This window comes from Chaetura pelagica, unplaced genomic scaffold, assembly GCF_000747805.2.
Source record: "Chaetura pelagica isolate M959 unplaced genomic scaffold, ChaPel_1.0 scaffold222, whole genome shotgun sequence".
NCBI lineage: Eukaryota > Metazoa > Chordata > Aves > Apodiformes > Apodidae > Chaetura > Chaetura pelagica.
In genome coordinates, this window is record NW_009952711.1 from 3,645,739 (window position 1) to 3,663,290 (window position 17,552).

The 17,552-nt window shown below is 35.1% G+C and overlaps 1 protein-coding gene across 1 annotated transcript in view; it reads right to left on the minus strand.

Moving 5' to 3' along the window:
• Nucleotides 1-17,026, minus strand: part of FAM189A1 (family with sequence similarity 189, member A1) — a 91,873-nt gene extending 74,847 nt beyond the window's left edge. Inside the window, exon 1 of the mRNA XM_009994522.1 lies at nucleotides 16,999-17,026. Within this exon, the coding sequence (XP_009992824.1) occupies nucleotides 16,999-17,026 (28 nt within the window). The remainder of the gene's footprint in view (nucleotides 1-16,998) is intronic.
• Nucleotides 17,027-17,552: the final 526 nt, after the last annotated feature.

Sequence of the window (17,552 nt, forward strand, 5' to 3'; positions counted from 1 at the left end):
AGCGATCTGCCTCAGGGCCACGCTACTGGATAGAAGAAAAGGTTAAGGGCACACAGGCTGAGGCTAGAGATAGAAAGAGACAGTGTTTATCTGTCATAAATTTGTAATATTTGCCCTATCTCTGTCATGAGCCTACTGACTTTGGTCACACTTTTGGTGAAAGCCACCTACACTACTGCATTTATCACCTTTTTTAAAACACCCTTCCCATACATTTATAACCACGACACACTGTTAGTCATCATATCCAAAATGGTGCTTAAGAAAGGACAAATGAGTTTGCATAACCACGAGTATAGTAACAGGAGAGATAGATGCTTTCCAAACACCCTGGCAATCCAAGCATTCTAAAGATTAATTTCATGTCTCTGACATCATGTATCTATCTGGTAATTTTAAAAGTAATTATTCTCAAAGGATCCCACTATCCTAGAAAGTATATTGAAGGTGATTTATTACTATTAATTAGCAGAACTAATACATCCGAAGCCTAAAGTGTTTCTCTTACTTGAATTTAAAATTTTTGTTCTTAGAAAAACAATTGGTATAACTATTAAAGAAATTACATATTAACAATAAGAAGTCTTCTTAATTATCGGGAACTCAACTAATCTGTACCTTAAGGTTAAGCTGTTAAATAAAACATAGTAAGGCAAGAAATACTTTAAATCAGAGGTAGCAAGGACACTAATAAGACTCACTCCAAAGACTTTGCTCCAGAATCATCAAGTCTATGTGATACTTCCCAGACAAGATAACAGAGTCAACTGCCACTTAATATGATTTAAAGATACAAATGCAGGTACTTTCCCTCAAGTTAATTCTATATAAATTTTAATATTAATATTTTACTAGCTTATTAGCTAGTACAAACAACCAATCATCTCTGACTTTCAGCAGAACTCTGTCCTGCGTAAAAAAAATTGATACAGTAATTTCATTTTTGATGCTTTAGGTGCAGCAACTGCCTTGGCATCTAAAGTAATGCATTCCCTTTTAGTCATTATAGCTTCTGCTATGAATTGTTACATTTTTTAAGGATAAATTGAAAGCATACAGAACACGTCAAACCGTTTTAGAGCCTGATACTTATTATTTACTGTAGGCAGTAATTCATCAGCTCTCACCTTGTTTTCCAACTTAATGTGTCTCAGCTACCACCTTAAGAGGGTCTTGATGCCACAGAATAGAAAGCCAGGTGCCACCAGCAGCCAGTAGCAATAGTATTATGTTTAATCCCTGCTCAGGATGCTCAGAAGCCTGAATTCCTGTCTCTTAGGGCCAGTCAGCAAAAAATTGTGCAAACTAAATCATGTTGATACACAAATGGACTATACAAAGAATTGAATGGCCATATAATAATCCACAGTGTTAGCTCTATTCTTAATTATAATAATTCTCAGTATTAATGAAGACTAAAAATACATTATTTTAGACATGATGCATTCTGTTGTATGACAACCTTTGAGACTGGCTTTTATAAAAATCTGTTTCTAATTGGTTTGGAAAGAAACAGCAAAGGACCTGGATAAGCAGTGAACAGTGTATCACTCCAACAACACAAACCATCTATGAAGTTCTAAAATCCAGCCACAAGAAAATGAGTTTTCAATGACACTGCATAGAGTAACAAAAGCTACCAAGCTTACAGAAGACAACGCAAGTTACTGGAATGATCTAGCTAAGAGAAAACTTGTTCTTGTTCAAGAACACCAAATTGGTACCATGCTGATATGGACTTACAACTTAAAGACTGCAGAACTACTTTGCAAAAGGATAGCTGTTTTCTAGTGAAATCTGACATACGACATGCTCAGGAAATTCCAGCCAAACATTAAGCAAGAACTAAACACAACAACAACCCTCTAACTAAAGTGTAATTCTGATATACAGGCTTCTTAAGTTGTCAGCAGGCAACAGATTTGGGAAGCACGTGACACGCTATTTCAGTGATTTTAATGCAATAGATAATTTGGGTAATACTAGTCAAAACACTGAATAAAGTGTAACCTTACTCCCAAAATCAAAACCCAGGGCCATTTCAAGTGCAAGGGGAGTGAGAGTGGAGAGAGACTCTAAAAACATAACAGAGCAATTAAAATGATGTGTACTATCACTCTGCAAGAGATTTAAAGAGATTACTGACACATAACACTAAACACATTTGAACCCCAAGTTTTAATTTATCATAAACAGGGTCAAAATAAAGGGATTCTGAAACATTACAGGCAGAAATTTATCTTGTACAACACTGGTTACAAAGCCACGGTGCATTATTACATTCAAACTTCTTCCATCTTGATTTTACAAATAAAGCAAGAATAAAACACCAGTCTTCATTCAAGGCCCAACCTCATACAGACCCATTTCCCAAATCATGTGGTCTACATTCTAGTATTAATCTTCTAGAGGTCCATGATACTTTATGCTTCCAAAAGAAGACTAAGTGAGAAGGATCTCAAGTGCACTCCCAGGCTAGCCAAAAAATGGAGTCTAAATTCACTCTAATTTAGATGCAAATGCCAAGACCGCTCAATCTTTCATTAAATATTCACAGTTTTGCATTGCTGTCTGCATGCCAACACACTCTCAAGTTTTTTTCTAACAGCCTAGCATCCTTGCAACTTCTCAGGTTAGTGCTGCAAATGGCCATTCAGCCACAAGTAACCCTCACTTTCTCTAGAGAAACCCTTTCTCCACCAAAGAATTAAGTTCCAGGAGTCCAAAGGCTTATTCTAACCTAATTATAAGGCCAGAGCTTCTATTAAATGTAATGGGTACTTGGTGTCACGATTAAGAGGCAAAATATCTTGTAGTCTTAAAAGAGCAGTTACACATTTTTACATTACCACTAGATTTGCATGCTGTATTGTAAAAACCTGTTACCAGAAGTTACACAGAATCATTCCACACCAGAAGCAACTCAGACCTGCAGGAACTGCAGTTCCTTGCTGCATCATTAATGGACAGATAAAAGCTCTGTTATACAAGATACGTGCTGTATGAGGAAGTCATTCACATTGCAATATTAAGCATGCTTGCTTAACAAGGATTATAGATAAATTAGCATTATTTGTGACCTTCAGTGGTGGATCCACCACTGTGATCAAAATTACAGTTTAAATTAATTTCACACAACACAACCTTTCACATATGGACAAAGCAGCATTAAAATTCTCACTATAATAAAAGCCACTTTAATTCACCTTACTTAAGCTGTGCAAATAAAGCCTTGTCCATCTTATTTACAACTCACGTCTTATTTATATGGGAATGCATTCTTCCAAGGATAAAAAAAATATTTTTGTGTACATCACAATGAAACTTAGAGAGCTCCAACTCCATCCCTTCCCCACCCCTTATATGAACTCTTTGCTCTTTCTGTCTTAATGAATCAACATCTGTATCACCATAGAACTATGTTCAGATAAACTGGACACAGAATTGTTTTATGTTAGAATCAGATATGGATGTCTTCACTTACATAATTTTCAGCTCCCTGTTCCAGTAATGTGACTTGTTGATGTCTCTCAAGAATTCAGAAATTTTAAAACACCTTCTCAAGTATCTCCTGAGAAATTGCAATAACTTTATATAACATTAGACGGATTAATCTCAAATGTGACCATTTTCCAACTTCCTCACACACGGACAAATGCCTTCATTTTAACAAATTCTGCAGGGTCAGCGACAAAGAAAACTGAGTACACAGTACATCAAACTCAATTATATTTCAAAGAATGGCAAGGCCTCTTTGGTTTGTTCTACTTGTCACTGATTGCCTGCAAAAAACTCACAAAGAAGCTTTGAAATACATCCCAGGAAGATTCCCACACTCTCGATGTTTGCGTTACTGCAGCATGGCTGACCACAGACTCAACAACAGAGTGACATACTGACTTTCATGGAAGAAGCTACACCCTTGAGTTGTCTGGAAATATTTGATTAATTAAGACAGGAAAAACTGAAAACAAGACAGGCAGACTAATACTTGCAAGTGGTTTAGGACTATCACCTTTTACACACACTTGCACAAAGTCTAAAAAGAATCAATGAAGGCATAAGGTTCCTGGATTTGCAACAGAACTCTGAGAATTTTAACTTGTATTTCAAAGTAACTTTGGCATTCAGACTCCATCTAATTCAGATGTTTTGGAAAATTAGCTTTCAAAAAACAAACCAGAATGGGATTGCATTCCAGAAGATAAGGTGCCACCTGTCTTTTAAAAAAATATGCTTTATTTTGCTAAGATTAAGCTTATAACAGATAGGGCTGGTAATTGTGCAGAATATCTGTTTCTAGAACTATCTTCCCACTACTTTCCCATGTTAACTGCCCAAAGTTACCATCTTGGAAGCAAAAGTTTTGGTTTTAAGCTGCAAAAGGCTAAGAGACATGGACCTCTTAACATGATTCTCTAGCCAGCAGCTTTTCTTCTTACACGCTGATAAAAGCTGACAGGAAAACAATGATATGGTTGTCCTCACATAAAACCTTCAAGTATCAAAAGCGTTTAACAGAGAAAATTTGCTTTCTATCAACATGAAACAAACTGGGGGCCATGCTGAAGCTTGCTCATTACCTGGTAAGTGAAATTAATGAGTTGAGCTCATCTCAAAAACTAGCTAGCAGCTGATGTGAAAAAAAATCAGTCTCAGTACTCCAGTGATGCCAAGGAACATTCTCTCAAGTTATTGCTATTGATATGTAAGAACATGACAACCTGTGTGTAGTGTTCAAAGGAGTCTTTGGTTAGGGGGTATTTCAGATACTGGCATCTTAACTTTGAAAATATTCTCTACAGCATAGTTTGTAACACAAATTATACCTTATCTTGGATCACAGAAAACACTACATGGCAAATAAAACAAAGACAACAGAACTGTGGCAATTAACTACAATATTAGCAGAAATACAGTTTTGGGTGTTTTGAGGTTTTGTTTTTCAAGAAAATAATCAATACAAGTAGCAATGAAGCTGGCTGAAAGTACAAGGAGGGGGGAATAAAATGGTATCGTGATAAAAAGAATAATTCCATGAAAAAATAAAAGGCGTTGAAAAATGCCACACTAATAGAAACTACAATGTTATGCAGATAGTCTACTATTTCTTTTCCATGTGTAGACTCAAGAAATGAGAGATTGCTGAAAAGTATCTAGGATACTACTGATTTTCATCAGATAAAACATCAAAGAAAAGATTCAAAGCTTACTAAAAAGAACACAAATTTACTATAGCTTCCACAGCTTTTATTTCAGAAAGTTTTTCCATATATAAGCAGCTAACAGATCTGTGCTCAAAACAGACTTCATACACACACGAGATAGCACACACACATGCAAGCTAGGCAAGAAATCTAGCACTGAAACTTTCCCACAAACCATAGCATAAGATGACATTGGCCAGTCTCACAACTTACACACAAGGACATGCATGTGCAAGAACTTTGCACGGTGTAGGTTTATGAGCAGTATGTATGCCTATAGGTGACTTAACTAGATGGCTACAGGTTAGAAATAAATGAGATGCAGCCACATGGTTACAAACCATACAGGCACCAGAAAGGAAGTCTATACAACCAGTACATCCTGTCTTGTCATTCCCCTCCTCCTTCACCTACTTGTTAGTTCAGACAGTTCAAAAGACAATATGAATGCAAATGACTGGACAGATATGAGGAGAGAAAAACTAGAATAAATTAAGCATGAAAAATAAAAATAATTCTATCCTGCAGTGTATACATACTGAGTACATAATCACTTCAAGCTTCTAGAATTCCATTACCTATGAACAAGAACAAAAGCACAGAGCTACACCCGAAAGTCTATGCATTTTGCACTTTCAGAATAATTTATGGGTATTGCTCCTTATGACTCATAGTAAAATCCTGGTTCTCCAAACTTAAGAACTGGTTTTACAGCAATCAATTTAATCAATTTTCTAAAACCAACCAAAGCACCGCTAATACTACTTCTGTGTAGCTACACACAGCCACCAGCAGCGGAGTGCTGATGCACGTACAGATTTTCCTGGGATTTACCATTTTTCTTGATATTACTGAAGCAGTATACACTTTATGTCAGACTGCATGGTGGCAGACACAAAGCAGTGCAGTTCTGCCGCAGAATGAGGTTCAGCTGCCACTGAACACAGCAGAAAAGGAAAATATAATGTGGGAGGTCTATCCAAAGCACGTAAGTAAATTCCTTCATCTCCCAAACTGTCAGAAGTGATAGGCTTCTCTAAAGGATGCAGCTGTATTAGGACCCTACACAGATGGATCTCTGAAAGTATCTACAGCTATCTATTTACTTGAAGCCACTGACTTGGGCACCTGGAACCTAAGGAAATTTGCCTCTTAACTTAGTTAAGGTGGGTAATGTAAACACATTTTTTTGTTTTCTTTCCAGATTTCTTTCCACAGTACATCAAATAACATGGGTACTTTCATTCCATGACCTAGCAGAAAACATTAATTTTATTGAGACAACCACAATGCTTCTGGAAGAATTTACACCGAGGTCTTCACTTGTATACTAGAGTCTAGGAGATATTTCACAGCACATACTGTAGCTGAGAAACAAAGAAATGACTGAGCAGGAAAGGCTCAGCATTTAGATTCATCATAAGAGTGTCCAAAGAAAATGTAAATAATATGAGAAGAACAAAAAATATAGCCAGTTCTGTTAAGCTGTTCATTAAATTATTTCTCAGGGTGAACAGCAGGTATACTAAAAATTCTAGGTAAAGCAGATTATATTTATCACAACATTTAGAAGCTTTTACAATTATTTACTTAATCAATTGCATTTTATGAGCTGGCTTTTATAAGAATTTGATGTGCTTTTAAATATTAATAAACAGCAAAATATGAAAAATAACTATTAAACTTGGAAGCCCAACTGCTAGCAAGCTCCACACTGTAGGCTCATAGGATGATTTCTATAGGAGCTATGGCAGACATTTATAATCTGCATTTAATTCAGATAGACAATCAATGCATTTCACTGGAACTTTCCCAATTTTTAAGACAACAAACAACAAAATAATTTAGGATCCAGTAAGAAACAACTTATAGAAACAAGCACTCAACATGATTAACATCAAAGTAACTCTTACTTTTAAGATGTAATAAATTCTTCAATCTCACATGTTTTCTTTAGTATTTATAATTCTTGCTAGATTTTCCTGGAATGATTTTTATTACAAAGTATATTTGAATACTCACTATTTATGTTTTACCTGGAGTTGCAACAGTAGAGTATTATTTAAAGAAAATCTTGCTCAGCTTGCAAAGGCAAAAGAAAGATTATATACTTGGGTAACAGATAACAACAACAATTTACTCTGGATATCAGCTTCTTCCATAATAAAGTCTCCTATAATAAATAATGAAATAACAGATCCTCAAAGGAACCTGCTATTACAAAACTGAAAGGGATGAACGTCTGATTTTTCTGTATCCCTTTTCCCTGCCTGTATATCATATAACACAAAACTAAAAAAAAATGCCTTCCTGATCTAGAGTCTTTACTAGATTCACATACCTTTGAATTCACAGTATTTTCTCACAGCATCATAAAAAAGTGTTAAGACTTTAAAACCACTAACCTAAATACAAAAGAATTTCAAGACTTGAGATTAAGCCTTTACAACATTTACTGTTATTCTCATGAAAGCTTTTCTGTTTTTTCTATAAAAAACTGCTTTAGATTGTCTAATAGTTTGAGCTACAAAAAGAGGGTTAAAGAAAAGATTGCAGTTGAAGCATTATTATTCTTAGGCAGAGGACAGTGAAATAAGGGACAGCATTATCTCCATTATTTGTTTGCAAAAATATTACAGAAATATACAAATCAGTAAGGCTTCTGCTTTCTGCCCATGCTTTTATGTCTTCAAGCATAAAGAAAGAAAATTTAGGTGACACCTTTAGTATGAATATAACTATCAAATTGTTATCTCACAAAGATATGAGTAATAACAAGTCACTAACTGAAGGATTATTTCCTTAATTTTAGATAATTTCCTTTATTTACATTTCAAAAGAAAAGAATGCTACTAGAAACTTGAATTAGCATCAACATATAAAAATTCAGACTGCAGGAAATACAATAGATCCAACAGAAATATTAATCTCTAGAATCCCTCAAATCTGTATCAACTACCAACAAATATCCAAATAAGTTCCAAATACCAGTAATTCATTTTGATTTTCAGTAAATAGCAATATAATTGTATTCAGAAATTCACTATTTATAATAAAGTATCCAACTATAGACAGTCCCCCAGCTGTGATTCCTATGTAATTTTACAAGGAAATAAAATAAATTTTTCAGCCATTAATATGGCAGAGAAAGATTACCAATTGTAACTCAGAATTGCTAAAAATTACCTTATGAATGTCTGCAGAAAAAACATTTGAGTTATCACACTAAGAAAAATGTTGCGTTCATTTATTTTATGCAAGCTTTAACAACAGAAAAAGCCATATTTTGTTTGATGGATTTTACAGTATCTTAGTAGACTCAACTGAATGAATCTTTCAGAAGTTTCTTTCTCTAGAGAACACCAGTGACAACAGCAGGTAGAAAGTACAATCATCCACAACTACAGTATCCTTTTCATAAGGAAAGTGAACACCCCAACAAGGAAACTAACTAATACTTATAAGGGAAAATATTTCTACACTAAAAGAAAAAAAACACAACCAAAAACCACACAAACATAACCAAATCTAAAATTGGAAGAATTTTGAAGTGAGAGGAATTTCTAAGCTCATCTCAGTAAAACAAAGTTCTTAATCTTAACAAAGACTTATTGCTGAATTTATGCCAAGTTATACACAACTACTTTTATATTCCTTTCCAATTAAAAATAAAACTGTAGAATCTATCAAAGGGAAAGCAGAGATCCTAACAAACAGGAACTCAGCAACATCTGAGAGCCAGAAAACAAGTAACTTGTCCAATACATTACTCCAAAAGATTTTTCTTCTAAAACTCATCTTTATCTATATAGTATATTGACTAGGTCACAGGGAAATTACCTCAGTGCAGACAGAATGAAACGTAACAACCGTAAAGTAATCTGTAAATCAATTTTTAAAAGACTTCTCCACCTCTTATCTTGAAAAGAATACAAAAATGAGACTACAGACAACTCCAATAAACAATCCTCAATGCAGTACATGGGTGCACATGCATAATTTGGCATTTGTATTTAGTTTTTGCTAAATGCATTTTGCAGAGCTGACAAGTGCTAAATTGGCATGAATAGAAGACTGTCCTGAATACCAAGTAACTCACTTTACAAGAACAAGTAACCAAAACATGAGTGAGATTGTGCCAAAGCACCAGATCTGGAATGTGTTAGCTGTGATGAAGCACACTAACAGAGTGACAGCTGAACATTAAAAAGTCAAAATGTCTCAACAGTGCAGTCACTTCAAAAGACCCAGTACATTCCCCAGCAACCCAAACTGGTTGCAGCCACTTAAGTTGCTGCTGAGAAGCTAAATCAGAGATGGACAGCATCAGCAGGGTTTGGAGCCTTGTTAACCTAAGTCAGTCTAGCAACCTCAGTACTTCTCAGCTGCAGAACTAGATGCAAGATTAGCTCAGGCAAAATCAGATTATCAAAGGCCAAACAAAATATACTTCTGGTGATTCTGGAGTCAAAGAGATCTTCAGAAGAGACTTGGGACACAGACACAGGGAATCATAGTTGAAATTCAATTTGATTTCTAAGATGGCACGAACGTCTTCAATTAATCATAGTTTATACTTCATGAAATACTCCTTATAGAAGAAGCAAAAAAGAAACTCAATAGTAAAGAATAACAGGAGCTGTCTGGAACAATAGGCAATGATAACCAGCATTCAGTCAGTATTAATGTGGATTGGGAATCTTTTTCATTTTTGCAATTCTCTCAATAAATAAATCTAGTAAAAAATTAAATTACTCTTTAAAATGACACTATGTTTATTTCTGGGTTAATAAAAAAATAATTACGTTCTTAGCAATTTTTGTGTTTCAGTATACACGGGAACTTTAATCTATATCCTCTCATCTATATCTTCTCATCCCACTTTCTTTAGCATTTTCTTCCTACTCACTGTAAAACTGTTCCCAGACAGTACAGATTCCCTGTAACAACACAAGGTTAAACCCCTGGTTTAACCTTGCACTGGCAAAACCAGTATCACATACCTTCTCAGGGTTATGGCAGTCAAACAACTAATGACTAAAGGCATCACTTGAGCTACTGGAAGGTCTCATGACATGGAGAAAAAAAATGAGACAGAATCAAAAGCAGAAAATACAAAAGAAAAAGCTGGAAAGCCTGGGTTTTCTTGCAAATACTAGGTTTCCCAATTATAAAAAGCACAATTCTTTGTCCCTTAAGTAGGTCATCTCACCTTCCCATGCTTCAGGCTCTCTGCAAATTAAGACAGCTCTTTTCTAATTTATTGTAATGCTGCAAATTTTAATGAACTTGCAATAAATTGTTTAAGTGCCTTGAGCACCTTACACTGTACATCAGATGATGCTTTTAATAAGTTTTAATAAACAAGTTCTATTGTACTTTTTTCTAGACCTTGCTTTTGCCTAGAAAGGTTGGACCAGATGATCCTTGAAGTTCCTTCCAATCTAGTATTCTAGGGTTCTATGAAAATAATTTCAGAAAAGACACACAATTCATCCCAGCTCTAGTTACCTAAAATTGTTCCTCCTCTGTATCCTGACATCCCTCCTACGGAGACTGCCACAAAAATTTGGTAGTTATAGATGGACCCTCACTCATGTTCTAACGGGTTTTCACTACCTTTTCACAATGCTAGTAATTGTTTTGAAGGACAAAGTTTTTTTAGTCATAAACTGGTAAACAGAGCCAATCGTGTGAGAAAGACAGCAAAACATACTTCATTTTTTCAGTCTTTTTTTCACAGCAACACCTCAAAACCAGCTTGCTCTAGAAATTCCAAGATAGCTTTAAAAAATGGCACCACTGAATATTACTAATATTTTTGCAGATCAGTTGTGACCAGAGCAGCAAAATTGCTGCTTCTGTTTATAACGAGAAGGAAAACAGCCTCCTGCCTTGTCCCTCCAACCCATTACTTCCTATCCTACTTCCCCTCTTAAGATCTCCAGAAATTAGCAACAGCAGCAGAACAAAGTCTATTACCAAGACAGGAAGTCAACAGTGTTGCCAATCAACAGTGGGGATTGTTTTTATTGTTGGTAGCTTTTTGTTTGGTTGGCTTTTAAACACACACAAAAAAGTAAAAGTAGGTAACTGCTTAACCAGAGAGATCTACAGTAGACAGGGACTGGGGAAATGGGATACAAAAAAGAGAGGGCCAGAGTAGTGAAGTCAAAACTTTTAACGGTAATGTCAGAAAAATGTTATGAAACACTGAGACCCGATTTAAAAACATTATTAAAACTAAAGCAATGTTGTCACTATTAACATAAGTGCAGCCAACTGCATCAAATTCTCCTAGCAATCAGCAAAAAAACTAATGTATTTGAGATATAACTAACAAAATTTAAATTATTCTGTTGAGTAGCTGAAAAATTCATCTCCTTTAAAGCTGGAAATCTGACATGAAAGCTAAGCTATGCCTTATGTAGATATATTCTGAAAACTTCAGAAAATATCTGAATGATCAGTGGACCTAGGGAGAAGCATCAGAGATACTGCAAGACAGAATGCAAAATTCACAGAAGAGTAATTTATGTCAAGCAAAGCAATGCGGATGTAAAACTTTCTTGTTACTGTTCCAGCAGTTAGGCAGACCATGCTTAGTGAAGCCTATCACTGATGCCTGTCCACCTAACACCTTATTCTACTGTCTCGGCAGAGAGAAAAAAAATCACTAGATTGCTGCTCTTAAAACATAGAAGTAACTTCTCATTGCATCTCTAGATACAACAGAAGTTTACAGTGGGCTGTCAGGTTATTCCTGATGTTATTATATATAATACAGGACATTCCAAAACTTTAATTCACATGTTAAGATGCTAAACCACTGCACATTCAAAGATAACAAGCCATTAATTACAGACCACTCGCTTAGAAAATAAAGTCTCTAAATTAAACCCCTAAAGATAAACATAGTGAATGTCCCTCACCCTCTCCCACCAACCTTCCCTAGCATTTGCTGCATCTGAGCTTCCACAGACACTGGGCCAGACAATGTTGATGAAGGCTAAGAAATACACCACATATAACAACTTACCTGTTTCTAGGTAACCACATGAGACCTGACATGAGTACAGGAGAATTTCTGACACCCTTCATGAAACAGTGAGGTATAAACTGTTCAAACACACACTGCTTACCACTGCTTATACTTGAAACATTTCATTTTCATTCAAAACTTAATTTGCAACAGGCACTGGTGAAGATTCGCAGCAAGAATACTCTGCCCAGCTTGGACACCGTATTTCATTAAATATGGCCAGCTCCTGTAGAGAGTCTAAATCAGAAATCAAGTCAAGAGATTTCAGAAAATTACATGTAGGTGAAGAGAAAGACTAGGGTTCATTTACCCAGGTCAAAGAATAGTAGAACTTGTATTTCAGATTACAAGAAAACAAAACAATAATTAAAAAAATTGCCCCTGTGTTCACCAAATATGAGTAAAAAATAAAAATATCAGAGGCTTAACCTGAAGCAAAGACTTCCACTACATATTGGAATATATACAGTTAACATATGAGATTCACCCTAGTGCAGAAATAGGTAAGTGCTGAAATAGGTTAACAAAGTTTCCTTTATTACATAAATTTAGGAATATCCAGATAAATAGTCAGCTAGAGATGCTGTTGTTTGCAGATGGATCTCACAGGGAAAATAGAGTAGATGAGCTGTTGAGACCCATTCCAGGTACATATTTCTACAATTTCCTATTTTCTATCACAGAAATATACTCCTGATGTTTCATTTCAGTATGTGTACACATACACACAAAGAGTATGTCTGTTTATATTTCTAAATTGTATTTCCAGAATGTGTATGTATTTATCAGAAATTTTTATTAAGGAAAAACCATAATTCCTGAGGCATGCAGTTTACCACTCCTTTAGTACATTTAACAGCTTTGCTTGTGGACTTAAAGTGAATATGAAGCAAAGGTTTGTTTGTACTCTCCAAGTATCACCAGTATTCTTTTTGAAATTTATCGTTATTACCATGCTCTTCCTAAATCTTATATCCATGCCTACAGTTACAGACTTTTGAGCTTCCAAAATTCTTTATCAAACAAGCTGATGGTGGAATCCAACTCAGGTCTACAAGTTAAAACACAATTATCAATTAATCTCTAAATATAGAAAGACTATTAAAGGACCAGCTGGCATTTTAAAATGATGAAAGCCAACACTGTTCTTTGGCATCAGCAGTAGCTGGTGTTGCTAAGCTACTGCTGCTGCCCAGACAGTTCCACACCATCAGGTATTTAATTCACACAGGCCAGTGATCTGAAGAAAAAAAAAAAAAAGAAAAAAGAAAAAGGCACTGAAAATACATGTTGAGAACAGTAAAACTCAAATCTTACCATCTGAGACTATGAGGCATAATGCAGCCTGTATCCATGATCAAATGACATACAGAGAAAACAGTTTTTCGTGCTATTTTGGAGTCCATGTTATCTTTACTTGCCCTGTTAATTTACTTTGATTTGTTGTTGCTATAATGTAACTATAAGCTTGATAAATTTTTCTGTGTTATCTGCCTCCTTTTTTTTTTTTTTTTAAACTCTTGATGTGTGAACTTTTATTTTTGTCAAACAAATGCCTTAATAAAAATCAGGAGATTCTGCTTCTGCAAAGAAGGCTAGCAAATGAAAAAAGACCAAACAAAAAACTATCAGTAAGTATTACGGCTTTTTGGGCAGCTATATGATCAGTGTTCAAAAAGTTTCTTCTGCATTTCCAGCAGTTTCTATAAAATTATACTAGCAGCCTTTTCCTAATTCTTTCATCACTGACCACACCTGGGATTTGCAGCTTCCAAACCCAAACCTATATTCACTATTTATAAAGTACTTTAGCTAGCCCAGGTACTGCCACCATTATACTGTTTAACAAAGGAAGTGTATTTGAAACTCGGCAACTGCCAAAATATTGCTAATCACAAACATCTCAGTAGTACTTCTTCTCTGGCTTGACTTCATTTCTATTTAGGACTTCCTTTTTATGCCCTTAGAAAAAGCTGTGTCACTTGAAAGTCAGCCTTTATACTCTGTTGGTGCAGGGGATAATTCTATTAGTAGAAGACAATTTTTACCTCTAATGAACCCTTATCCTCCTTTTCATCACACATTGTAAGTACACACTTCATGACTGTGATGTTTCTTGCCTTTCTCAAATATGAAACTAGGACCACTATTAAGATCAATGAGAGGTTTACTACTTCCTGGGTTTGTTTTTTTCCCCCTATGGTGAATGCAAAACTATTAATGAAAAATATGTATCCATTTTTTTAGTAATAGTCACAAATTATCATGTAGTATTCTGCATACTATTATCTCATCCACTCTTTAAATGAAGGAGCTAAACAATGAAGAAAAAAAACAAAACAACAGAAAGCTCCCACATCTACAGAGCCTAAGTTATTGATAGAAGGGGCACTCTGTAGCTGCCTTCAAACAGAGAAGGTTACCGTGAGCTAGGAGTCCATGTAACCAGAGAGCAGCATACAGCACTTGGCTTCTCAACACAGGAATTGGAGACCATTACTTTCAAAGACAGTAAAGTTAGTTGAAACAGCTATATTCTTACCTCATGAAGAATAAGCATTTCTTGGCTCTTACAATGTTGGTTTTTTTCCTGAAAAACTAACCTCCAATTTGTAGGGGGGGGAAAAAGCACCATGTGCAGTACACTCTTTGAAAGATCAGCTGTTGGCTTGCCCTATTGTGCAAACATCACGTTCTAGAAATCCACACCATACATACAAAAATCAACAAAAAAACCCAAATCAACAAAAAAAAACCAAAACCCCAACCAAAAAAACAAAATCCCCAAAAACCCACCACCACCAACAATAACAAAAGACCATCAGTCTGCAGAAATTATTTTCAAATTTAAGAGGGTTACTTCTATATGTTTGCAATTCCACAGGATTATAAAACGTGAAGCTATACATCTGCTAATGCTACTATTTTAATCCCAGATTTCAATATAATATTCCATGCATTATCTGTCAATACACTCCACTCTCTAAAGCCTTGGTATAAATCACTGGGTCAGTGAAACAACTAAATTCACTGACTCTGCAACATGTTACAGTTATTTTTAAGAGATATGGGCAGGTTAGGGTAGAAAATGTTTTAATTTCTCAGGCAAAAGGTGACAAGAACTATCAGTATTATGATTATTTCAGTTCTCTGCGTGTTTGTACAACCTTGCTATCTAATGGTATGGCATATTTATAGCTCACTAAAATAACAGATCTTCACTTGTCAGATACTGAAATACAGAAGGAAGAGATAGCACATTTCTTAAGAAGTACTTATGGGATTGAGGAGGTGTGAATCCTGTCTGAGAACGCACTATTTGCTTATCCTCATCTTCCCACTATTCAGCCATTTCAAATGGCAGTTGGGGGAGCAAACAATTTTCCCAGTTAAGCGATAAAGAGTTCTTTAACAGAGACAAAATGCACTGATTCTTCTACTAAAAATACGTTTTATTTCCTTACACTAAAGTTATCAAAAGTGCTTCTGAGAAATCCAGTAAAGCACACTTCTTCCAATTATAACTTTACATTCTAAAATAGCTAAATGCCAATTTTTAACCACCTTACAAGCCTGCCTTTTCTGTTTCAGCCTATCCCTTGGTAATTTAATCAGAAAAGAATGACATCTTTTTTTGCAAATTCATGTTTGTACAATTATAAAATCACTTTTCATCTTCTCAAGGCTGATCTCAAAAAAGTAATTTTTTACTTCATCCAAAGTATCATTATATGGTATTTATACCATCAAAACTCTAATTTCCACAAGACTTTAATGGTTAGTATAATTATTGTGCATTACTGTTAATCTGCAGACTCCTTCTGGGCATCTAATAAATATAATTACACTGAGTGTTGAATTTTCTGCTTCTAGAAAACAGAACACTTCACAAAGAATCATATTAAGTCTAAGCTTTTTACATCCTGTTCACCTTTAGCATTATCTGTGGTCTACGCTGTTAGTCAGAACTTCATGTCCATCTGCTTTGCTTCATCCTGTATCATCTGCCTATAAGGTAGGGCTTAATATAACTCTAAACCACTCCAAACTATCTCTGGTTGCTCTTAAATAATAACAATAATACAAACATGTATGGTCAAACATCTACTTCTTAACAGGTAAGACTGTAAGACTCACTTTTGCAGCAGATGGTAACTCATGACATGTTCTCATGAGATGTTGCTTGTATTTTTGTCTGCTTTCATCAGATGACTTCATGCTTAAAGATTCAACTTACTGGCCAAATCATGTAAGTAGGTCACAGTTTGTGTTGTATTCTATATACTTTTACCAAAAAGCTTTTTGCAAAAAAAATATACTCTTAACATTGTTCCTGTCTACCTTCTCAAATTCTACATAAGAAATAAATCAGTAACAGCCCAATTTATCTGTTTGGAATAATTGGTCCTGAAGCACTTCTACTGCAGGTGAAGGAGGTTATCTTGGTTTAACATCTTTTTAATCTGTTTTATGGTAAACATACTGAAGCAACACACCAGAAGTATTTCTAGACCTTTCTGAACTAGGAAAACATGGCTTAAAATATAGTTCTAATTTCTAAATAAGCTAGTTTTCATTAATTTGGGCTATAGCCCATTAGTACAGCTTACTACAGAATTCAATTTGGCATCAGGTTCTCTTTCCTGATGAAGTCAACTGCAGTGCACAGAAGGAAATACATTGTGTTGGGACTCTCATATAGTTCCCAAATATACCTACATATACACAAAAAATCAAATTAATTCTTACCTTCCAGGAGTGCTAGAGTTAAGCGCATGTAGACTTCTATGAGAAAAACTCATCCTTCACAAACCTATCTTATTTCATTGATGTTATATAAATTATAATAGACATGGAAGAAGGCAAGAAATGTTCAGAATACAAAAAACAAAACAAAACAAACAAAAGTACTTTGTTCCAGAAACATTAAAGATTGAAAAATAACTATGACTCCTCTTTTGCCCATTACTTCTTAATTTCTCTATTTTTCAAAACAGGTAAATTAACCAGATAATATGAGATAATTGCTTCTATATATTTTTGTAATCCCACAGCTGGTCTGGACAAAACCTCACGTTAACCCCAAACAATTCATACTGTAAGGCAAGCTCTTCAGCTGTAAGGACACACGAAGGAACTGTCAAGTGGAAGGTTCCACAAGCAAAAATTGTACTGCTTCAGAGAAAGGTTCAGTGTCAGAAACAGAAAATGGTTTTGCTTCCTTCTACCTTCCTTTCAGTTACTTTAGATTCACAAATTAATGAACGCTTCAGACAATCCTCATCTAGAACTGACAGGTATCA